Genomic DNA, 21,139 nt, shown 5'->3' with positions numbered 1-21,139 from the left:
ATAAATGTTGGAATGCTCTATCAAGTAAGGTTAATGAGGCTAACAGCTAGCAGCCAAGGAACATAAAATTAGATGGCATCATGGGTGTATGACAAAAAAGGAAACAATTTTGTAATTATCCTGAAGGCAAGAATGCTTCTGATGCTTTTTGCATATCAACATACATACAGGGCCACATTTGCCTTTCAGTTACATCTGCAAAATCCAATACCCATCCCTAGGGGAATCACACAGTGTCTGTGACAGGATAACCTGGTCCATGGGTTTTGTGGAAGGTATGTAAGAAATGAGAAAGGAAAGGTTATTTTTCCTTAACTGGCTGTGATTTAAAAACTAGGTTTGTTTTTTCCAGTTTGCTGTAAATTGCAAATTTCGTATATTCACTTACAGTTTTATACGACTAAGTAATACCTAAGAAAAATTTACTCTCAAAACTGTTCTCATGGAGTAACAAAGATAATAACTTCACTGCATCACTCCGACTTGATGCTGTATGACATTCTGATTACGAATCATGTAGGAAATTACCGTCCAACAAAACCAACACAATATATGTTAAATGGGTTCAAAATAGATATTTTGCTAAAGTGTCAAATTAAATTCCAGTTAAAGAGATGTGGGGTTTTTGTGACACCCCATAGTGACTGATTCTTCACCCACAGCTATTTAGCAGCTGTGTAAGTTACATGGAAGAACGTATAACATTTTCACGGACAAAGTTAACTGATGTCATGAAGACGGGGCACGACAAAATGAAGTAGAATCTGAATAAATGCTAAAATGAGGGCAATGAAAATACATTTTAGCACTGCCTGTTGTAACTTCTTACCCATAAACAATCAATCCGGGGGCACACAGAGTAAGAGAGACTCTTTTTGGTGTATCTGTTTCTCTGACAAGAGGCATAAAAGGGTCCTGATAATCCGTCACTTCACATGAAGTCCCAGTGCCACACTACAGTGAAAACAGATAATATATTTGGCCATATAAACTGAGTAGTACTGAATAGAAATAATGAAGTTATGCAACTTTCTTTGTTAAGACTAATGAAATGCTTCGTCCAGTTGTGACTGACAATTTCAAGTACGAATGGAAGAGGACTTGGAGTAAAGCCGTAGGGAATGATCAATGACTTGGAAAAAAAGCTTCTTTAGTGACAAATTGCAGGTGGATAATCTATGTAGCTTTATAAGAAGAAAGTGAGAATAAGGGTTTAAAAAAATTGCTTCCCCAGATAGCACTGTCATCAGCAATGGTGGCAGACATCATGGATATGCCATTCTCCCAGCTCCATGTCTGGCCTTGTAACACTCCAAAATGGGTTAAATTCTACAAACCATATATATATATATATATATATGTATACAGTATCTACGTAACTAGTAATGCTGAGCTCTTTCATCTGCTTTGCAAAGGTAAAACAAAAGCTGAGATAGATTTTAAAGCTAGATCAATGTGGCCAAACATCTGTGTTTATTGTGAGAGTAATCAAGTACTGGAACAACTTAGCAAAGGCTGTTAGACTCTCAGACATCGGAAAAACAAAAAATATAAATGGGATGTTTCCCTAAAACCAACACTGTAATTCAAATGAATTCAATTCAGGAAAATCTCACAGCCTACGTTATAAATATTAGTCTTGTTTTATACATCCCATATTTTTCTTTACACCAATATGTCACAAGAATCAAGTGTACTCTATCAAACTGAATCCGTACTTTCAACTGACGATAGGCAAGGACTGCAGATGAGAGATAAAAACCTAACAGTTCAGTGCTGTAAGTCTTACATAAGAAAGTGTAATGTATTGGAGTATCATAGGACTGAAATTAATAAAAATTCCCAGCTGGCTGCTTGCATGATCATTAAGTCAAATCCCAGACATAACTTCACTGGTTGATAACAAATGTAGGTGACCAGTTTGGGGACATATTCTGACTCACTCATCCAGGACCCTATTCTGAACTTCTGGTTCCTAGAAATTAAAACCCGATCCTGCTTATAATAAAACATTTCTCAGCTCAGACAGAGAGCTACAACATAAACTACAAAACCAGGAAAGCTAAAAGATGTATGTAATGTTAAGTCACTCATTATTACCTGTGGGAGGCTTGGAAAGCAGAACTTCAGTAACGATTAACATGAATACCCACTGTCAGCACACACAGGCAGCATTTCTATTAATTGTTACCCTGAACATTACATTCAGTCAATTCTATTGTGTTCCGTTGCATCTCCCAGCAACCAACAGAAAAGGTTGAATGCTTATGGCCTGATCCAAAGTGTGCTCAAATCCATTGATTTAAAGGTGGTTTCTACAAATATGCTGCAATCTCAGTTTAAAGACTGAAAACATTAGACCATTTGATAGCACCAACTTAAATTAAAATTTTCTGTTGAAGACAACATGCTGTTTTGCTTAAAATCTAGTGGCATGAAATGGCTCTCGTAACACTGTAGTTAATCATTACAAAATAGTTAAGCCAGGAAAGTATTGTGTTCTTCATCCTTAGTTATTTAGAATCAAGGCAACTGGTCACATGTCCTTAATAATCAGACAGAATCCACACAATAATATACCAAGATCTCACACTGCTAAGTGTTTACAAAGCATGCTGAATGTACTCTTTGGAAATGTGACCTTTTGGGGCATGTCTAATGCAGCACATAGCAATACAGCACAGAGATTCAAAAAGCGGGTTTCAAATGACCCGGCCTTGGGTACTGTATCTGGCCTGAATAGGATGGGTTGCTGTGTATTTGTAAAATCTCCTAGAGGAATTCATTAGGAAAGTTCCAGCTGCAGAAACACAGGGCTTACTGAAAATAACTTTTATCTTGGCAAGGTAGCCAGCTCAGTAACCAGTAGTGATGGAAATCAGCAGGCAATAGCATGCTACTCTGAGTGTGGAAGGATACAGTATTTCTTTCCCTGTTATTTTGAAAGTTGAGAGGTGTTAACAGATAATGTAATGCAACTGCAGGATGGATGTGTGTACTGAATGCTAAGGAGGAGAAAATGGTTAACAGCCGTTTATGCACCGTAACAGGTTATACACCAACAGGGAGAATGAATTTCCTCACCCCTATATGCTTGGCCAGGTAATACGCACCTTCTACATCGTGCAGATTGGGGCATGGCTCACCTGCACCATGGCTGCAGGAAGACCAACACCACAGGGATGGACGGGCAGTGAGTCCTGACTTGCTCACACTCCCTAGTTAGTCAATTACAGCTCTCATGTTGAGGTCATGTTTTAAGAGAGTCCATGTGGCTCTGCTGTTGCAGAGGCTGATGGAGTTTGACACTCATGCTTGAAGGAGGAGAGCTGTGTGGGTCTACAGTGGCCAGCATTTCCAGGTCTCCCACAGGCTCAGCTGCAAGCTCTGTCCTGCAGCTGGATCCCTTAGGGAGCTGCTCTCTGCTTCTGCTTGTGAAATGCTGGAGCTTCCCCATTCCTCAGGTCTCCAAGTTTTCTGGTATTTGTCTTGCTGCTTTTGGCCATGCAGAGATTTTGGGAACAGATCATCAGATCAAAAGGTCAGAAGTTTTTCCTGCTTGTGCTCTGGAATACAGTCTTTGTGTACATTGCTCATTTGAAAGGCGCGAGGGACAGCTGATGTTACTAACCAGACTCTGCAAAGGCTAACCAGACTCTCTAAAATTACATTTTGTTCTGAAGTACCAGAAAACAAGGAAATTTCTTCAAGCTATGGCAAAACTGAGTTGGTCTTTCATCCAAACATGAAAGAAAAAACCAAGCAACAACCTTGCACTTTTATTTTAATTCACCACTGTCCCACGTCCTTTTGAAGGAAAACTGTACTCCCTTTTGACAGTAGGCAAACTTGGAAGTAGGAAGATACAGTAAAAATTCTGAGATTGAACAGCAAGATTTCTGCAGCTGAAACAACTTCAGGGCAATCAGACCACAAAAAGACAACAGAATGGTCCCAGGCCTGGCTTCTCAGCTACTGAGAAACAGGACTTTCCTTAAAGAAGAGAGTAAATGTATATTTACAGAAAAGCTGCGAACATGGGGGGATCTTGAGGTGAGAGTTGAATAGTCTTAGGAAGTCCCTGTACTTCTTTAAATAAAGAAACCCTGTTTCTTCTGCATGTACATAGATGGGTTTGTGAGTTGACATTTCTGCACAGATGAATGGATTACCATGGGGTTGCCCATGACCTGCATGCAGCACTGTAATCTTTCTACAGACTACGTCTGCAGGGTAAGTAGTGAAACTACTTGGATGTGCATTTTTATATCCTTTTATCTCCTGAGAAGGATGAACTTTAATCTCCCAAAATTAATTATGATATTCTATGAAGTTATATGTCCTTGTCTTACTGGAATATTTTTTTTTAAAGCCTAATGAAAGATTGGTAGCCTCAAGGCTAAGAATACATGGCCAGGGCAGATCTCAGTGTACCTCTCTTCCATAACGAATGACGGCTGTACTTGAGTTCCTCTCTCCTTGTTTACAGATGTTACTAGCTTTATGGAAGGCAGCGCATGATACATGGCTAACATGGAAATTGCATTAACTGAAAATTAAATACCTTGAAGAAGTAGTAACATTACATCATCCCTAATTTGAGATGCTTCCAATGAAGCAGCTGAGAAGCCTGGAGTCCACCTCATGGAAACCAGGTTCTATACACAAAGAGCTCACAACATGCCAGCATGATGTTTCTGACTGCCTGTGATTTAGTCATATCAACTGCTGTATGTTTTTCCTTGGGAAAACCACAACAGACCAGTTGGTTCAAAGCATGAAGCCCTGCATACCTGTTAAGCAACCAGCACCACGCAACCATGTTGCTGCAGGGTTCACAGAGATTCCTTACTCAGACAAATTCAAGACTACAGTCCCAGTCTTCAAAGCAATTTATGATCCAGCCTCAAACTACCCTATGTAGTACTGTGTCCCTAAGGCACAATACAACTTCAAGCATGAGATTAGAGCTGTTAAAGCAGAGGTAACGTTTCTTAAAGTTCTCTAACATCTTCGGCTATAGAACATACCTTATCAAGAATGGCCACTCTCTTATCCCCTTGAATGCACAAACAGGATTATTGTGAATGAGTAACAATAAAGAGAGTTTAAAATTTCCTTCTTACACAGAAAAATCATCAGATCAGTATTGGTCAGAGCATGCATTGGACAGATGGTATAAAATGTTTGGATCTCAATTTGATGGCATAAACTCATAAGAGAAAACCAATATTAAAGAGATACAATTTTTTCCAGATTGTTTCCCAGTCAATTGGCCATATAAGTTTATTTAAATAATCATTCCTTGGAAGGGATTCAGGTACAGAGAGTTTGACATGTGGGAACAGCACTATGTTTCACCCTCTTTGAGTTTAATTAAGTCTATTTACTCAGAGAAAAGGAGTACTAATCCCTTTAGCCCCTGGGTCCCTGAAAGGATGGAGTCGCAAGAATTCCTCTCCTTAATTTTGAAGACTGGCACAAAAGCTAAGCAGACTATCTTATAGAAGACTTTTTTGTTTTTTTTTAAAAGCACCAGTGTTAATAGCTTCATAGCTGAGGCAGCAAGGCTGTGATCTGCCAAACAAATCAAAACTTTTTACGCAAGGACTGGAATAGAAAAGTAAGAAAGAATCCATACGGGAAGCTGGCAGTGTGTGACTGACAACTGATAAATCCCAGTTCACATCAAATGAGGACAATTAAATGCCCTGTTTTCTACTACTCACCCATCCTTGACTATATTCTAAAACCAGAAGGGAAAAGAACACATTTTTTGCCACTCCCCTCATCCGACCACTTCATGTAGATGGAAAATCTCTTGGGAGAGGGAGGCAGCTGAAGATGTGCTGCAGCGTTCACAGTCTCCAAGAACAGATCCCAGTGCAGCTGGGGAGTGCAGCATAAGCCACCAGAAGACAAGCATGTAGCCAAGTGCTACATACTCTAGTTGCGGTCCTGTCCTTGGGAAGGACTATTTTTCCTAACACTTAGGCATGACAGAGGATGAGTAAATAGTTTTTTGATGTTCTGCTTTTGCAATTTGGTTTGTGAGCTGTTACCAATTTACATCTATTTACATAGGGGTTTTTTTTGTCCTTTATTTTACTTACATAATGTAGATATCAACAAATAGGCACAATAATGCCATGAAACATCACGTGAAGTTTAAAATGAAACTATTAGGAGGGGTTTTGGTTTTCCTTGGCACAAATTTCCTATTTGAGCGGGTGACATTGCAATACTGTTGCAAAGCATGATGCAAGTATTCAGAATGCTGACTGACATTTTCTGTACCTGACCATAAAATAGTTCAGTTACTCTATTTCATCCCTGTTCAGGTAAAACTACCCAATACACTGATGCATGTGAGAAATGAGTGTGGGCCTTGATCTCCAGCCAGTTAATGTCACAGTCTAAAGCACACATGCTCCATGTCTACATTAATGTATTAAGCAGCCCTGTTCCACACATCTTGACCATCTGTACTGTTTCACTGTCAGAAAGGTCCCGTGCATGCCTGTTGTTTGGTCTAGGAAGCTTTCGCTTGCTGTGCTTCAGCAAATGCATTTTTGGGCATGATGCAGGAGTCAGTGTAACGTAAGGACCACAGGCAGTCTCTAAGGGGCCACCCTGTTTTGGAAACTAAGGAGGCTAATTACTGAGGCTAATCACCAAGGCTAATTACTGTTATGGACATGGACAGACTGTGCCAATTGACCACAAGGGCAGAGAATACACCTGGGACTTTGTGGTTTACTGTAAGGGACACAGCCAGAGAGGAAGCAGCCTGTGAGCTTTAGTGAGTTAAGAGATAACAGATGTGCTAGCTACTTTGTGGGTACGTACAGAGGACGGAAGATTTGGGCAACTTTATACCTATTCCTTTACATACTCTTACCACACACCTGTAAAGCACCTGGGGAGAACTCAGCTTCATCCCCACACTGCAAGGAAAATGCTTCAATTTCCCCCTTCACTTCCTTCTTCCAGTCAATGTCACTTAAGACTTTCCAAGTGTCATGCAGAGACGTTTGGGCCAATTCCAGCAGACTGTTTCTCTGGCTGCTGGCTCGGGGAGATATGCAGGCTTCCCATGCTCCACAGCCCCAGTGGCTATTCCCAGCCCTGTGAGGGAACGGCATTCCTTTCTGCCCACTCCCTTCGCCGCGGCTCAGCCCAGGACACGACGGCAGCCCTGGTGAGCAGCACTGCTGTCCTCCTGGCGTTGCTCCCTGGAGTCTCTGCACATGTGTTTGGGATGCCGTGAGACTCAGACCAGGTGGCTGAACATCAATTAACACGGGGTCAGTGAGGCTGCAGCTCAGATGTAAAAATGCCTTTCCTCATCTGTTTGCAGCATGCCCAGGGACTGCACAGGCAATGCAATCAATGCTGTGCCAAGAGTGAAGCACACATGAGTGCAACGGGGAAAGCCTGCTAAGCTTTCCCAGTTTCCTGGCCCTACCTTGACAAAAGTTTCTGGCCCCCACAGCTGCAAGGCGCAGAAAGCGTGGGCAGGACCTGACAATGGAGACTCCTGTGGTACAGGCAGAGAATCACCAGTTTGCACTGATGCTTTTTTTCCCTTTTCTTTTTCTTTTCTTTTTTTTTTCTTCTTTTTATACAGGATGAAGAGCAGGTTTGTTTCCAAGCCTGTGTTTCCGGAGGCTGGGGCATGCAGCAAGGGGGTCAGGTTCTTGCCAGCCAGGAGCTGCAGCCTCCTGAGGATGGGCAGAAAGGCACTTATGTCGCTCTGCCTGCTGCACCAGGCACTGACAGCTGGTATGCAAGCTCTAGGAGCTACATTGGATGTAAACACTCAACAAGCTCAGAGCTGCTCTTTGCTTTTTAATGAGAGAAACAAAAAGAAGAAAAAAAACCCCACCCCAAACCAAAAAAACCCCAAACATCTGCAGAACAGGACAAATGCAAGGGTTTGTGTTGTATGCACAATATTTCACTTTGTCTGATATCCCTTTTTTGTATACAGCCTGATTATATAGTTGGAAGGTAATTTTGATCAGCAAAGAACCTTTAAGCACCTGGTGAAATATAAAGGAAAAGTACAGTAGGAATAAAGAATTTATTACTTGGCTCCATCAGCCAATAGTGAGAGGAGGTGTGGGCATGATCTGCAGCTAAGACCTGCCAAAAATAAGCCAAGCCCTATTTATCTGAATGATCTTTACTTGCTGACTTCAGAAAGCTACTTCAAAATAAAGGTTGGGATCATTTATGAATAAGTAGGACACCCGAAAGACCCCAGTAAGTGTACATCCTTGGTAACTGATACAATTTAAATGTTCTGATCTCACATGTCTAAAATAAAAACAGAACTCACTGGTAAATTTAATGTTGAAAATCGTGTTTTTTTTCCTGACAAGGCCCTTTTTGAGCAACTCTGTCAGGAGAAGAAAAGCCAGATAATGCCGCTCTTCAATACACATGGAAGGCTCCGGTCAGTTTTGAAACTCTGTCTTGGCCCTCTTAAAACGCGCTAATTTCCCTAAAATTTCCAACGAATTTTCAACCTGCTGGCAGTGGCCCTGGGGGAGCCCCAGGGCCGGGCACGGGGCCCTGGGCCAGCTCCCGCTGCAGCTGTGCAGCCTGGCATGGCAGAGGGGAATGAAGGGAGCTGTGTGGGAAACAGGCCGTGAGAAGCGGGGCTTCCCCTCAGCCTGCCAGCAGATCGTGAGCTCGGGCTGAACGCTGGGCCTGGGTGCCGGCCTGTGCTGTGGTCAGCCATGCCCATCCCCTGCCCTCCCCCTGTGAGCCCATGTCCTGGCCTAGCCTCGGCCTGTCCTTGTCCCCATGGCCTGGCTCTCCAGGGCTGTGTTGGACCCCAGCGACCACCTCTGGACGCGCCGGAGGGTGGGGGCCTTGCCCAGCTTCCCACTCCGGCCTCCATCTCCTGCCCCCCGGCCCCCCTGCCCACACTGGGTGAGAACAGCTGCATCACCCCTCCTTCCCAGGATGTGCAAATGCACAGGCAGAAACTGAAAGATGGCATGGAAAACAGAAGATGCAGCAGCCTGCTCAAACACTGTAGCTGTCAAAGAGGGGAAACTGTGCTGCAAAAGCACAATCCGGCCTGAAGTGTGTACAATCACTCATGCGAATGCAAGTTAGCTCATTAACTTCTCTGTGAGAGCTTTTCCCTTGCTACGCATTGTTTCTAGGGTCTGACAACAAGGAGCTACCCTTGCCAGCGTCGTGATTCACAGCAGCACCTTCAGCTTCCAAATGCACAAAAAAGGGCACGCAAAAATGAACTGAGTCACTCAGAAATGTCTGCATGATAAAAATCACATACATTCACTGTGAGCTGAGTCAACTGCTGCTGTCATTTCTAAAGAAAATAACTGTTGATAAACATCAGGAAATACTGCGAATTTCACTGTGCTTTTTGCTCCACAGGAGCAAACAAGGTACTGTGAATAGCACAAGGCACTGGCTTCCTAAGGGAGAAGGGGTTAGAGAAGATAAGCTGCCTTCTTTGGCAAGCAAAGATATCATAACTAAGCTACTAAATTAATTTTGAACTCTCCCAAGATCTTGGATTGGTATAATAGAATATGAAGAATGTTCCACTCCTTGACCAATTTTTGGCTCAGAAAAACAAAAGCAAAGAACTAATATAGTCTGGTTGCAGACAAGAAATTCATTACTGCAAAAAGAAAAAAAGATCCACTAATCCAAACAGTGTTCTGAACTACTGAATTAAAATATTTGTAAGAAATGTGTTTGCTTATAGTATATATACTGAATAAGCCACAATGCAGCTTTACATTTTGGTAAGGCAAATCTGCTTGGACTTATAAATCATTTTTTTTCACAAAATTTAAAAAATACATGGTAGGTTTAGTACCATAATGCATAAAGACTTCCTGTGGTGCAATTACTACACAATAAAACCCAGATGTGCTGCTTTAAAGGCTCAAGGAAAAGCAATGCTGTAATTTTGAAACTGCTTCAGCTACTTCCAGAGTAAGGTGACAAAAATAACAAGATCATTTTATTACATGATAGTTTACCTTGTCAGGGTTCTTGTCTCTCAGTATCAACATTTCAACCTCTGAGAAATACGGGGAGCTGACAGAACTCTGTTTCTTCTACCAAATGCAGCACAACTGTATGACATGCCACTTAACTCTAAAAAATAGAATTACACTGAATATACTATTTCAGACATTCATTCAGCATGCTTCTGATCTCACAAGAAAAAGTGAATAAAGAATGTATGTGTGGCTTTGCACTGAGAGATTAAAGAACAGGGACGCATGTGAGAATCTCCTTCTCCTTGTCACTAACTCCAGGGAGACAATATATTGCTTTTTAGGTAACGTGTCTTTAGTCCTTGAATGAATAACTTGAATCAGTGTTAGGATATAACTGTATGCAAAGAATACTCTTTCTTATTTAACCTACACAGACATAGCAGAAATGACTCTTAGAGAAATCTTCCTAGGAAGAGTAATTAATTAACAGGAAATTAGGATGGGTATTGGCTTCATAGGCATGGCAGTAAAAAAGAATTTCAAGGAAGAACTTGAGGAATAACAGAATCACAGAATCACAGAATGGTCAGAGTTGGAAGGGACCTCTGAAAGCCCCTGCTAAAGCAGGGTCACTCACCCACACCAGGTTGCACAGAGTTGCGTCCAGGTGGGTTTTGAATGTCTCCAGAGAAGGAGGCTGCACAGCCCCTCTGGGCAGCTTGTCCCAGGGCTCTGTCACCCTCAAGGTAAAGAAGGTCTTCCTCATATTCAGATGGAACTCCCTGTGCTGCAATGTGTGCCCACTGCCCCTTGTTCTGTCTCTGGGAACTACTGAAAAAAGCCTGGGCCCATCCTCTTGACACTTGGCCCAAAGATATTTGCATGCATTGGTAAGATCCCCTCTCAGTCTTCTCCAGGCTAAACATGCCCAGCTCCCTCAGCCTCTCCTCATAAGGGAGATGTTCCAGTTCCCTCATCATCCCTGTAGCCCTGTGCTGGACCCTCTCCAGTAGTTCCCTGTCTCTTGAGCTGGGGAGCCCAGAACTGGACACAGCACTCCAGGTGGGGCCTCACCAGGGCAAAGGAGAGGGGGAGGATCACCTCCCTCAACCTCAGGATCCCCTTGGCCTTCTTGGCCACCAGGGCACACTGCTGGTTCACGGGCAATTTGCTGTCCACCAGAACTCCCAGGTCCTTCTCCGCAGGGCTGCCTTCCAGCAGGTCAACCCCTAGCCTGTATTGGCAAGTGGGGTTGTTCCTCTCCAGGCGCAGGACCTTACAGTTTCTTTTGTTGAACTTCATTAGTTCCTCTCTGCCCAACCCTCTAGCCTGTCCAGGTCTCGCTGAATGGCAGCACAGACTTCTGGTGTATCAAGAGACATTTAAGGAAACTTACTGATGAGTGGAGCAGACAGCATACGGGGAAGAAAGGACCAGAAATAAGGAATTTAAAGCTATGGACCATGACTACGTTTCCTTGTATGCAATACTTGCACCAAATGTGTTAGTCTTTCTGACATCAAATACTGATGGCTGAAATCCTGGCTCTGATAAAAGAAAAATCAAACCCCCAATTTGGGCAGCTGTCCTGCTGCCCATCTACAGCACGATGCACACTGTGACCCTCTCCACGGACACACCACTGCCAGATCAAGGCATGGCTGTTGGTGTCAGTGAAAGTGAGGGGATTTGCCTTATATACCTGCCTGGATGCCACCTCCTTCAGTCAGGACTTTTCACAGTTCTTCAACAGAGTTGCCCCTTCTTCACAGCTCCAGGACTGAACATAGAAAGAGTCCTCTCTGAACTACCCAAAAATTCTTTCAGGGTTCAAAAAAAATTTGAATAGATTGATCAAGTATGCTGGGAGGATCCCCAGAATGCTGGGTTTTTGTAAGGTATCATTATTCTGTCCTCAAAGATGAGCCAAAGTGTACACATTGTTTAAACAGACACAAATAAGACATGTCTGTCAGTGTGGAAATGCTTCAAATTAAGTTGTTCTAAAATAGGATTGCAACATGTCTTTTGGGGGGATCTCCCTGGCAGAGCTATTTCTGAAGCAGCGAACAGGCAGGGAGTCTGGTATTTCCAAAAAAGAAATTGATTGATTCACTTTGCATGCATGAAGTAATGTGGCAGAAGAAATTGATACATCAGATTGACAACTCATTCCTAGATCACCTGGGCAGTACATATGCACTATTACATTTTGCACACTGTGATCCTACTGCATATATTCACGGTGCATGTGCCCAGCAGGATGGGCCAAGTGATTACTCCACCCTGGCTTCTTTCAGCCTGGAAATCCTGGGTTAATGTAGAAAGTCCTCCTGTTGCAGCCAGACAAAAGTTTCCAGATGCAATAAAACAGGACACATCTGGGAAAACCTGGACGTAAGATAGCTACAGAGCATTGACACAGTTTAACTTAAAACAATAACGTAGGCATCCATGTGAGCAACCTAATTTCTCTATGAAGTTAATAGAAAGAAGTATATAGTCCTGTTGGTTTTATCCTCTCTTTTTTTTAAGTATTGTTGCTCTGCCCCATTGGATGCCATTCCCTCTAATACATCCCACTACAATGTCAGAGAAATCATGAGAATTGTATCTCACGCACTACTTTAACTCTGTTTTCTTTCTATATAAATCTCTCTATATATGTTCTCCTTTTCAAATGTCAGTTGTGATCTGTTACATGTAGTTGTTTTTGCAAATGTTACTCTAACTCACTCTCAATTTTCTTTCTTTTATCTGACAGTCATTCCCCTCTTTTCTGGGACTACATTGGTCCCATCAGGATACAGCTTGAGGAAAAAAAAGTAATTTTCATTAGGAGCAGTTTAAAAAAAATATATACCAAAAGGGCACCAATAGAGAAATGTTAAAAACTACTTAGGAAGAAGTTTGCTTTGGGAAATACAAAAGAAAAAATATCAGCATTAGCAGAAGATACATGCTCTCTGAAAAGAAAAAAAAGATAATTCAAGAATTATATTTTGGATGCAATATATTTGCAGAGACAGAAGGAAAAGGAAGAAATCTGCAAACTTGGCTAAACTTCGGGTAGTTAGTATAACTTAATTTTATTTAAGCCACATGAATTCTTAAATCTACAATTTAGAGTAGTTCCAAAGTTATTTGAGGCCTTTAACATCACCAGCCAGTGTATGCCAAAGAGTGCTAAAGATAACTGGGGCCTGATCCACTCTATTTGGCCGTCTCTCCTAGGATTTCCATTCAGGGACTCCTCTTAGTTCTTTTCAAGGCTGCAACCAGCATCCTCTCCTCTTGCCTGAGACGCCGTATCTTCTTCCCCAGTCCTCAGATATCCTAAACATCCTCCTCTTTTTTTCTTCCTCTCCCTTCTTTCTCAGCTGAGAAACATCCATCTCCCTAACAGCTAGCAGCCGCCTGCCAGGCAAGACATCCAGTCAAATGTTTCAAGTTCCACTCTTCCTCTCTCCCTCCTTCCTGGCTTCCTCCTTAATCTCATTCCAGTTTCTTCCTATGTGCAATTTCACTCATTCAATAACACTTATCTCTAGCAGCTGTAACTCATTCACATGTCAAACTCAGCTGCAGCTCTGCTTGTCTCATTACAGGCAGAACCATGACTTCTAAGATCTGGTCTCACAAACTTTAATAATTCATAGCATTTTTTTTTAATCCAAGCTAATAAAACACTTCATAACATTAGCACATTAATTTGTGTAACCAACAGTAGAAGAATCAATGTGACAAACAGGATTACAATATAAAGAACACTACTGCCAGCCACCCACCTGCAATTACTCAGGTGCTGCTGCTTCTTCCCACACATGCCTACTTTGTCACTTTGCAAATCCACTCGACCAGAGCTGTCACCGCAAGGAGCAAGACACCCCCCTCCTTCCACCCCCAGCTGCCTGCTCCCAGTCCTGTGCCAGCCCAAGTTTTTATGAATACAAGTGGTGATATGATCTAGGCTGAAGTTAGCCCTCACCCCTCTTCCCTTTTGGGCTACTGATTAGTTTAAACAAGTAATTTTCCAATTCAGTTCACGACACAACTACAGAAAGTCCTGTGCTGACCAAGGGAAGGGAGTGGCACACGGGTGGAAAATGGGATAGATATTTCGGTGGCAAAGCAGCTCTAGTTTTTGATGGAAACATGACCAAACTTCCTCACTCGCATTCACTGGCATGTTTCATCTCCTGTGTAGCTGCCACCTTAGGAACTTTAAATCAGGGAAGTTAGACCTCCAGGCAGGCCAATTTACTCTTCCAAGATACTCTGGGAAAACCAGCATGTGGAGATTCAAGCAGCTATGACCAGACCGTATCCACTAACTGAGGCAGCTCGAACACCTCTTTGGTAGACCTGTATACTAACATGGCAGCATGCAGTCTACAAGCAAGAACATGAAGGAGAATGAATTATCCCACGGTTTAGCTGAAACTCAGGTATCACGCTACGCATGCTACAGCACAACTTCCTGAAAAGAAGAGTCATACACAAATGCTGCCTTTTTATGTCAACTGATCCCAGTGATTTCATCACTGGGCCTAAAACACTTGCATTATCACCAGCCGGCTCTGGTTTCAATAGCGTGTGGCAATATTATCATCCACTTACTGCTGCCTGGCAGAATAATGTTTCTATGAAAATATGGCAAAGAAAAGTAGCACGTGACAGTCAAGGTCCTCACTCGTGTCCCTTCCCATGGGGCAGTGGGTCTCCAGCCTGCCACCTCTTGCTCAGCCATGATGTGGAGAGACCAGCCAGCCACACAGACTGATAGAAGTTCTACGTGCCAACTGCACTTGAGTGCAGAATTATCACGTGTCACAACACCTGCTGCAAAATCCCTAGTGTTTCCCATTCCTTAACATATTATGTTATCTCACCACAAAACTGTAACCACATCAGGTACCTACAAGGAGGGCAAAGTCATAAAGAAGGGGTGAAAGCTGCAGACAGTAGGATTAAAATGTAAGTTCAACAGCTTTTGAAAAAATGTAATCACTTGAACATGACCGCAGAGTCTTAACCACACTTGGTGGCTGACAAATGCAGCCACAAGCCAAGTCTTAGCAGCCCTTCAGCCTGCTGTATTCAGGCCTGATTCAAAGCCTAGGCACATTAATTACAAGTTTCCCATTAAATTCACCAAACTTCTTAACAGGCAAATGTTGTACTCCTGTATATGTTACTTCTCATCTCTTTCACATCCTTGTGACAATAATCCAAGAGCTTAATAACTGTTTACATCAACACCTCAAGCAGATAGTCCTAACCACCTATGTAGCGCCTAACTGATCTATTGTTGGATTTAACAATGTAATTTAAACAACCATTTATTTATAAACATGCCTCTGATTTGTAAAACTAAGCCATAGCTTCAACTTCTCAGTCCTCAGATGAGGTCTGTACTTTACAGGAGATATTTCATCTGCAGGTTAACTTATCCAAAGTACTCTCTGGTATCTACAGCACTGCATTTTTTGGTGCATTTTTGGGGGGCTTGTGTTGCTATTGCTTTAACAAATTACCCAATCTGAGCAACAGTAACAGTGGAATACTTCAAACAACTTGACAGTGAAGCCTTACACATCTCTGCTAAACATCATTTTGTTGAAAGCAGTAATCTGTAAAGCTTGTAGAGATGATTTGTTGGTTGTTTCTTTTAATGGAATGATAGATAAGCCATCTGGCAAAGGAAAATGCAGTTCCTCACTTTCCGGTACCAAGGAAACTGCTTTTTCCTCCTCTCCCTCCCCAGTAAAAGTCATAAGGCATCGTACTTACAGCATCAACTTTGACGGCCGACAGCACGACTTCCATCAGGATCAGCAGAAGCCCCAGATCCCTGCAGGGGAAGGGGAATAAGCACGACACTGCTTTAAGCTAGGACTAAACAAGCACGTGACAAAACTCTGCAGCTGAAGGTGACAATACGACTTTAAAAAAGTTGTTTCCAAAAGCTTGCCGAGCGGAATTACTTACTGACAAATGAAAATACGTGCACTGGGAAGCTGCGAGATGTCCATGTTCGCTCCTTCCCTGCCCGGGGGTTCGGCTCAGGGCTTCCTCCCGCCGGACGGCCGCGCCTATAAGGCAGAGGAGAGCCCGCATGTAATGCCGGTGCCCCCGGCGGAGGTCTCCGGGCTGGGCGCCCCCGCGCCGCTGCCAGGACAGGGAGCGGCCGGGCCGCTGCCGGAGGAGAGGGGGTTGTCGCGGCGCCCCCCGGCGCTCCGTCACCCGCGGGGGCGCGCACCCCGACGGGCTGGGCAGAGCCAGCGCCCCCGGCCCCCGCCCCGGCCCCTTCCGCCGCCCGGCCCCGCGCCGCTCCGCTGCGCGCCGCGCTGCCGTGCCCTCCCGGGCGGCCGCGGCGGTGTGGGGCGAGGTAAGCGGCGCGCCTCCCCCCTCCGCCCGCCCCCCCGCCGCCGGCCCGCCACCCACCCGCGGCGCGGAGGAGGAGGAGGAACTGCGGCCAGCGGGGAGCGGGAGCGGGCGAAGTTGCGCCCTCCCAGGGTCCCCGCCTGGGGGGAGGAGAGGGGGCTGCCGACGCCCATCGGTTACGGCGCGGCGAGTCCCTCGCCCCCGAGGCATTGCAGGCGCCGCGGCCGCCACGGAGGGGAGAGCCGCGCATGTGGGGCCGGCCCCGCGGAGCCCCACGCTGAGCCGACGGCGCCCCGCCGCCCAGGGACCGACGGCGCTGTGCGGTGCGCGGCAGCATGCGGCTCTGGCTGGGCTTCGGGCTGCTGCTGAGCGCCGAGCTCAGCGCCGTGTCTGCCGCGGTGAGTACGCGGGGGTGACTGCCCCGGGCTGCGGCACCCCTCACGGGGAGGCGCGGGGCCGGGCCGGGCCGCCCGCGTTGGGGGGACGGCGCGGTGAGCCCCCAGCCCTGCCGCCTGCCCCCGCGCGAAGTGCGGGGCGCCCCGCTCTCGGAAGGTGGGGCAGCCAGGTGGGCTCGGCGGGGATGCCCGGTTGCTCGCCGCTGCCGCGGGGCTGCGCCCGCTCGCCGGCCCTCCGCGGGCGCGCAGCGGCCCCGGCCTCCCCGCGGGCTGGCGGCGGGGTCCGGGCGGGGGCGCGGGACGGGTCCGCCGCGCTCTCGCTCGGCCCGGGGCGCCGCGGGCTGGGGAGGGGATATGAAGCGCGCACCCACCGGGACGTAAAAGTAGCCAGCTGTGTTTCCACGGTGAAAAAGAAGAAAAAAAAAAAAAGCTTTTTGTAGAGGGGAAGGGGGGGGAAGAAAAAAAAAAAAGTGGTTGGTTGCTTGCATTCAAAGCGCCGTGCTCGTTGCCTTTGACCCCCGCGATGGGCATTAGGCTGGAGACCAGGAAAGATCCCGATGTTAATGGTTAAAGTTGAGTTTTGGCACCTTTCCCGATGGAGCCAGATTGAGCTACAGACATTTAAAATCGAAAGCATGCAAGTAGTCTGAAAGTTTTGCTAAGGGAGCTAATTTTATCACTGAGATATTAGCTATCCACTGTCCTTAAGTTAAAGGACTCTCTTTCCTGGCACTCCTGAAATATTTGCGCTGTTCCTTCTGTACCTCTAAGTAAAGGGCAGTTGACATAGTAATGTGAAACAGGTCATCTTCTCCTGTCTCCTTGATCTTTTGCATTGGACTAGGTTGATACTGTAGTAGTGAAATTAAGGGATGCAGAAAACTCATGTGTAGGCATGGGCAGATGGGTTTTTGTCATGCTTCCTGTTAGAAATGTAAGATCCTGGGTTAGCATTTTCATCAGTAAAGGAAGTATGGGAAGGGGTTATTTTAAACTTTTTTCCTGTGGTTTCAGATGAAATTAAGTTATATAGTAAATTATGATATCCCTGTGTGACCATGGGGATGGTATGTATGCCTTGAATCAGCTGAAGTAAGAAATGCACTGAATGTCTGATGTCTTATCTGTTGCTCCTAGGCTGATGATATCAGGCTTACTGTGATTGCAGTAAATCACTTGATGGTGCACCTTTTAAGTAATTTGCCCATCACTTGGCATTAAGCTGATTGAACTGTATTCCTTTCAGGATATAATTAATTTTAATTAATTAAAATCTTTTTAAGTGATTCACGTTTGAGTTCTGGATTTGGTATTCCTAGAGACTTAAGTACCTGTCTGGGATACATGTTTCCGTCTTGCACTGTAGAGTGAAGTCATTGGGTAAACCATGACTGTCAATCAAAACCAGAAGACTATGTAGGGAATAAGTGCTCATTAAAAGAAGATACAAACTTTAATATCAGTTGTACAATTTCAGGTCTTCTGTAGCAACTCTGAAGAGGCTTTGTTTTAGAAGTGTTCTGTATATGCTGGATAAATTGTTTTGTTAAAATCAAGATTCCTTAAAATGCAATCTGGAACCGTTAATGGTATTATGAAGTTATCCTCATAATTAGCTGTTCTTTCTATGCTATGCTGTCTGCAGATTTACAGTTCCTCATCAGCATCACCGGGAAACACAAGTAGGCTGTGGAAATTGAGCTGCATTGCAGTTTTGTTGCCTTAGATAAACTTTCAGCCGAACATGGGTGGCCTTTCAATCAGTTAAATTCTGTTGGCATTGCCCCCAGCTCCACACTGTTGCCTGCCACTAGCAACTACCCAAAAGGCAATGGAAACTGCTGTTGACCTGCAGTATACCAGGTGGTCGAGGGGCTTCTGTTTGTAGGTCCCTGAGCTGGGCTGAACCCTCCGAGTGATTGTGGCTGCGTGGTGTGATCCACTGTATACCTGGGGCAGGATCTCTCACTTTTGGAGAGCTGGCAGAGCTGGCCTGGTGCTCACAATGTCCTCAGATGAACGCGTTCCCACTGTTTACATTTAGAGAGTAGTTGTGTTAGCTGAGCACTGCGTGGTAGGCAAGCTTGTGTGCAATGCTGTTTGCAATAGGTTGAATGGAGCAACAACTTTTCTCCTGCAAAAAAATGATGCTGGCTCCTTCCTTCCCCAAAATAGCTGAGATTAGCAAGATATTTTTAAAAAATGTATTTGTGCAGCCACGGTCTTGTGTTCTTAATTGCCCTTTGTCACAGAATCGCTGAGGCTGGAGGGCACCTTGGAGATCATCTAGTCCAACTCCCTGCTCAGACCAGGGCCAGAGCACTGCTCGAGGCTGTGTCCAGCTGGGTTTTTAGTATCTCCAAGGATGGAGACTCCTCAACCCTTCTGGGCAACCTGTGCCAGTGCTCAGTTACCCTCACAGCAAAGAATATTTCTTTGTAAGTGCAGCGTGGATGCGCAGAGGTAACTAATTGAGATGTGAGAGGGTGCCTGGGAATGCAAACATAGCAGAAGCGGCTTGTGCTAGGTTGTTGATGATTCTGCAGTCTAACAGGGCTGGCAGAGTGAAAACTTGTTTTTAACACTGATGTATCCATGATTAAATACATACAAGGAGGTTTGGAAGGACTGCTCTCACAGGGGCATTTGACCTAGCAAAGCCAGCCTTGAGCCAGCTGCTGTCAGGATCACATGCCTCAGTACAGACAAGGGAGCTGCTCCGTTGCAGCTCCCACTACTTGAAATGCGGCACTATAAAATGCATCCAGATGTGGCACTGGAAGCACAGTGTTTTTTACATTGAACAATTATAATTAAAATATTAATTATAGCTGATCCGGGGTTTTGTACTGTTCTGTGTTCTTAGGAGATTCATTTTCAAATTATAAGGAGAGCAGAGTAGAAGACAGGGCAGTAGATTAAGATATTTCCAGGTCAGGCTGAGAGACTGCTCCCATGAGACGGTTACAGGAGAAGCTTGTTTTGATGGATCTCTGCAGGGGATCTCATTTCTGACACTCTTTAGGCTGCCATTTCCTTTGAAGAAAGTCTGTTTCCTAACATTAGTACTGCTTGGTTGAGAGTTGACAATGCCATGGAAATCCCGGTTTCATGTTTTGGTACCTCATCAATGCTACTGCAGTGCTGGTCCCTGCGCTTTCTGTAGCGGAACAAGATCTTCCAGCTGTGCTTGAGTCCTGGGGCAAGTCGCACAAGTGGTCTGCCTGCCATATAACACGGGGGTAATGGAGATGAAGCCCTGTGTGCCACTGCTTGGTGGTGGGCTTAGCCATCTCTCAGAGTTCCCAACCCACCTCCCTTTCCACTCCTAGTGTTGGCGAAATGGGAGCTGGGCCAGAGCTGAGAGCAAGCTCTATCCAGCTACTAGGGGAAGGCAGGCCAAAACAGTGATAAAAGCAGGCATAATTTTTTCCATGAGGGCAATGATGATTCCACCAGTGCTATTTGAGCTGAATGTCTGATGGTAGCTGGGGACGCGCTGGTGGGAGGCTGGGAGGTTCCTGTCCCCGGGTAAGCTCGGTACAGGGAGTGGTGCCTCATCCATGGCCAGGCAGAGGCAGCTCTGCTGTATTGCCCTCACGCCTTCCTCGTGTCACCCTTCCTATTTTTAAATCTTATTTGGGGCTGCAGCCTGACACATGCAATTCTAGGCCAAAAGCAAAAAGAACATATTGCCTCCACCTAATCTGAACAAGTTTTCTGTTTCTTTTTCATTAGAAATGGGGTTTATTGAGGTGAAATGTACAGGATGCATAAACCAAGAGCAGATTAAAAAAACGACTTGGGCTTTTGGCATGTGGCTGAAGAGAAGTCATATGACTGAGCGAATGACTGGCAGCACTTCACTTGGGTGTGCTTTTACTGGTGGAATAAGGCTGGGTTGGGCACCTGCCTTCTACAGCCATTTGCATCTAGGGCTGCCGCTGTCCCTCCGTGCTGAGAGACCTATCCCCTAAGACCATTTGACATCTTTGATCCTGAAATCCTTAATGTCCTCAAGGACTTGTCAATACCAAGAGCACTTCTAACAAACCCTGACAGGTTTTAATTCAGGATGGAGATATGGTCACTTCAGTTCAGAAAATATGGCCAGAAGGAGACCCAAATGACTTCCAGTAAGTTAAGTATTTCTTGGGCTAGAAGGCTTCAGAGGGAAAAGGGAAACGGGTTTGGTTCCTCCTGTCAGGCTATGGTGGGGTGTGGGAGGGTCTGAAGCACAACAGAGAAGTACAGAAGTATAACACTCCCCTTTCCTCCTGTTGGATTGAGGTGGCTTGGCAGGAAGGGGTATGAGACCTGGGGCGGCTGAGGGTGCACCACAGAGGGCCGTGAGAG

The 21,139-nt window shown here is 45.1% G+C and overlaps 2 protein-coding genes across 4 annotated transcripts in view; one reads left to right on the top strand and one right to left on the bottom strand.

The window, feature by feature from the left end:
* The window catches only part of COL4A2 (collagen type IV alpha 2 chain), a 149,638-nt gene extending 133,063 nt beyond the window's left edge, over nt 1–16,575 (bottom strand). Inside the window, exons 1-3 of one of the 2 annotated variants that reach the window (XM_055701240.1) lie at nt 16,449–16,575; nt 15,993–16,096; nt 15,795–15,855 (exon numbers count right to left, since the gene is read on the bottom strand). In XM_055701240.1, coding sequence (XP_055557215.1) covers nt 15,795–15,855; nt 15,993–16,036 — 105 coding nt within the window. In that variant the 5' untranslated portion in view covers nt 16,037–16,096; nt 16,449–16,575. Of the gene's footprint in view, nt 1–15,794; nt 15,856–15,992; nt 16,264–16,448 lie in introns of those variants that run through there. The other variant, XM_055701238.1, reaches the window with a different exon arrangement.
* Nucleotides 16,576–16,646: 71 nt separating this feature from the next.
* COL4A1 (collagen type IV alpha 1 chain) overlaps nt 16,647–21,139 on the top strand; it is a 124,789-nt gene continuing 120,296 nt past the window's right edge. For both annotated transcript variants that reach the window (XM_055701241.1, XM_055701242.1), the window contains exon 1: nt 16,647–16,786. In XM_055701241.1, coding sequence (XP_055557216.1) covers nt 16,724–16,786 — 63 coding nt within the window. In that variant the 5' untranslated portion in view covers nt 16,647–16,723. The remainder of the gene's footprint in view (nt 16,787–21,139) is intronic.

This window comes from Falco cherrug, chromosome 2 (assembly GCF_023634085.1).
Source record: "Falco cherrug isolate bFalChe1 chromosome 2, bFalChe1.pri, whole genome shotgun sequence".
Taxonomy (NCBI): domain Eukaryota; kingdom Metazoa; phylum Chordata; class Aves; order Falconiformes; family Falconidae; genus Falco; species Falco cherrug.
The sequence above is the reverse complement of the archived record's forward strand: the minus strand, read 5'-3'. Positions and strand labels throughout refer to the sequence as shown.